The sequence below is a fragment of the Bison bison genome, unplaced genomic scaffold (genome assembly GCF_000754665.1).
Source record: "Bison bison bison isolate TAMUID 2011002044 unplaced genomic scaffold, Bison_UMD1.0 scf7180017856539, whole genome shotgun sequence".
Taxonomy (NCBI): domain Eukaryota; kingdom Metazoa; phylum Chordata; class Mammalia; order Artiodactyla; family Bovidae; genus Bison; species Bison bison.
The window spans coordinates 87,376-89,113 of NW_011487112.1; the positions used below are offsets into that span (position 1 = coordinate 87,376).

Consider the following 1,738-nt stretch of genomic DNA (forward strand, 5'->3'; position numbering starts at 1 on the left):
GGCGTCACCGCTCACCCGTCTCCCTTCGGGGACTCTGCCACCAAGCCCCGTGTGTCCTGCACCCCGAAAACCTCTGGGGTCCAGTGCGCCCCTCCCTGGTCCAGGCTGCCATCCTGGCCCCCCGCCCCAGGCCCGCCGGGCTCAGCCCAGACACGGCCAGACTCAGCCGCCCGCTCCCCACTGCAGCCCGCCGAGCCCCACTGCTGTGACCCCCTGACCTGGCCCGGAAAAGCCAGCAGCTGACCCGCTGGGTGACGGGCACGTTCACAGGCTCTGCCCGGCGGGGGTCTCAGAAGGGGCTGGGTCCAGTCCCGCCCACTGCCTGGGTACAGCACCAACTTACACGACCCGTTTTCTTTCATAATAATGGCGCTTCCTCTGGCAGGAAACCTTTGCAGACAGGACAAAAATGACTGTGTTGACCTGAAAAAAAAACAACAACAGAAAATCCCAAAGTCAGGTGGCAGCCTCACAGTACTGTCACAACACACCTTCACAACCCAAAGGCTTCTGAGGGTCTTCAGCCCTCATCTCGGGGGGGTGTGCCCCTGAGATGAGCCCTCAGGGCCCAGGAGCCTGCTGGGGGCGGACGCTGAGTGGTCTGAGTGAATGTGGATGTGGACCAAAGCCTGGAATCCACGGGTCTGAGGACGCAGCTGCATCACCGGGAGGTCAGCCCCTCCAGTCCCGTCCAGATGGCCAGTGGAGCCGGTAACCCATGGGCTCTCAACACCACTCAACTCACGCGAGGGGCACCAGCCTCCCACACCTCTGAGGATCAGGGGTTCTGAGCACTCACAACTATCACGGTCCCGATGGGCCCCGCGAAGCTCCAGATCAAGGTGTCTCGAAGGGACAGCCAGCAGAAGTCCGGGTTTCCGTAGCCCTGCGGGTCCAGGCCCACCGCAAGTCCTGGACAACAGGCAGGGGACGAGTGAGGGCCGTCCCGATGAGGGGTGGCCCACAACTGGGGTGTGCCCAGCCCCCCAGGCAGGACCCTCCGCCCTGGAAGGCTCAGAGGAACCAGGCTGCGGGGCTGGGGGCGTGTGTCCTCAGGGCCCAGTATGTGGAAGACATGATGGGAGCACGGCTGGCCGGGGACTGACCCGAGGCTGGGCCGGGCTGGAGTGGGGTCCACGTGGGCCGGAGTGTGGCCGGAACCATGCCTCGTTCCAGCCGAAGTCCCGGGAACCGCCTTAAGTCCTTTGGCAAGAGGCTTAGGCGTTAAAAAAAGGAAAGCGCCCAAAACTGTTCTTAAAGCGAGTTAGAAACATGAACGGTCTGAACTGAGACTCCAGCGCCGCCTTAGAGGAGCAGCGCTTCTGCACTGGTGGTGCCCCTGCCCAGATCGGGGTCGACCGGGAGAGGGTGTGAGGCAAAAGGGCACTGAGAGCAGCCTCTCTCCCCGTGGGCAGTCCTCGTCCTCGGAGGGACAGGCTGCCTGTGCAGGACGGCCTCCTGCTGGCTCCTTCGCAGCACGCCTTGGGCCAGCCTGGGGCCAACAGCGCCCGTGATGTTAGCCGGGGCTCGGCGCCTCCGGCTCGCAGGTGAGGACGGCCCCACTTGGAGTGACCACGTGGACCCAGCTCGAGTCCACCGGCACAGAAGCCCTTTGTGGGGGCTCGAGTTTCTTCTACGAAGGTCCCAAGTGTCCCAGTAGGGGCTCGGCGTGGCCTCAGCCCCGTGAACTCCCACGTGGCTGCCTTGGAGCAGCCTGAATGGTGTTCCCTGAATCTCT

The 1,738-nt window shown here is 64.0% G+C and overlaps 1 protein-coding gene across 1 annotated transcript in view; it reads right to left on the reverse strand.

The window, feature by feature from the left end:
* The window catches only part of CELSR1 (cadherin, EGF LAG seven-pass G-type receptor 1), a 50,759-nt gene that overhangs the window by 11,189 nt on the left and 37,832 nt on the right, over positions 1-1,738 (reverse strand). The window contains exons 22-23 of the mRNA XM_010859593.1: positions 800-912; positions 344-423 (exon numbers count right to left, since the gene is read on the reverse strand). Coding sequence (XP_010857895.1) covers positions 344-423; positions 800-912 — 193 coding nt within the window. The remainder of the gene's footprint in view (positions 1-343; positions 424-799; positions 913-1,738) is intronic.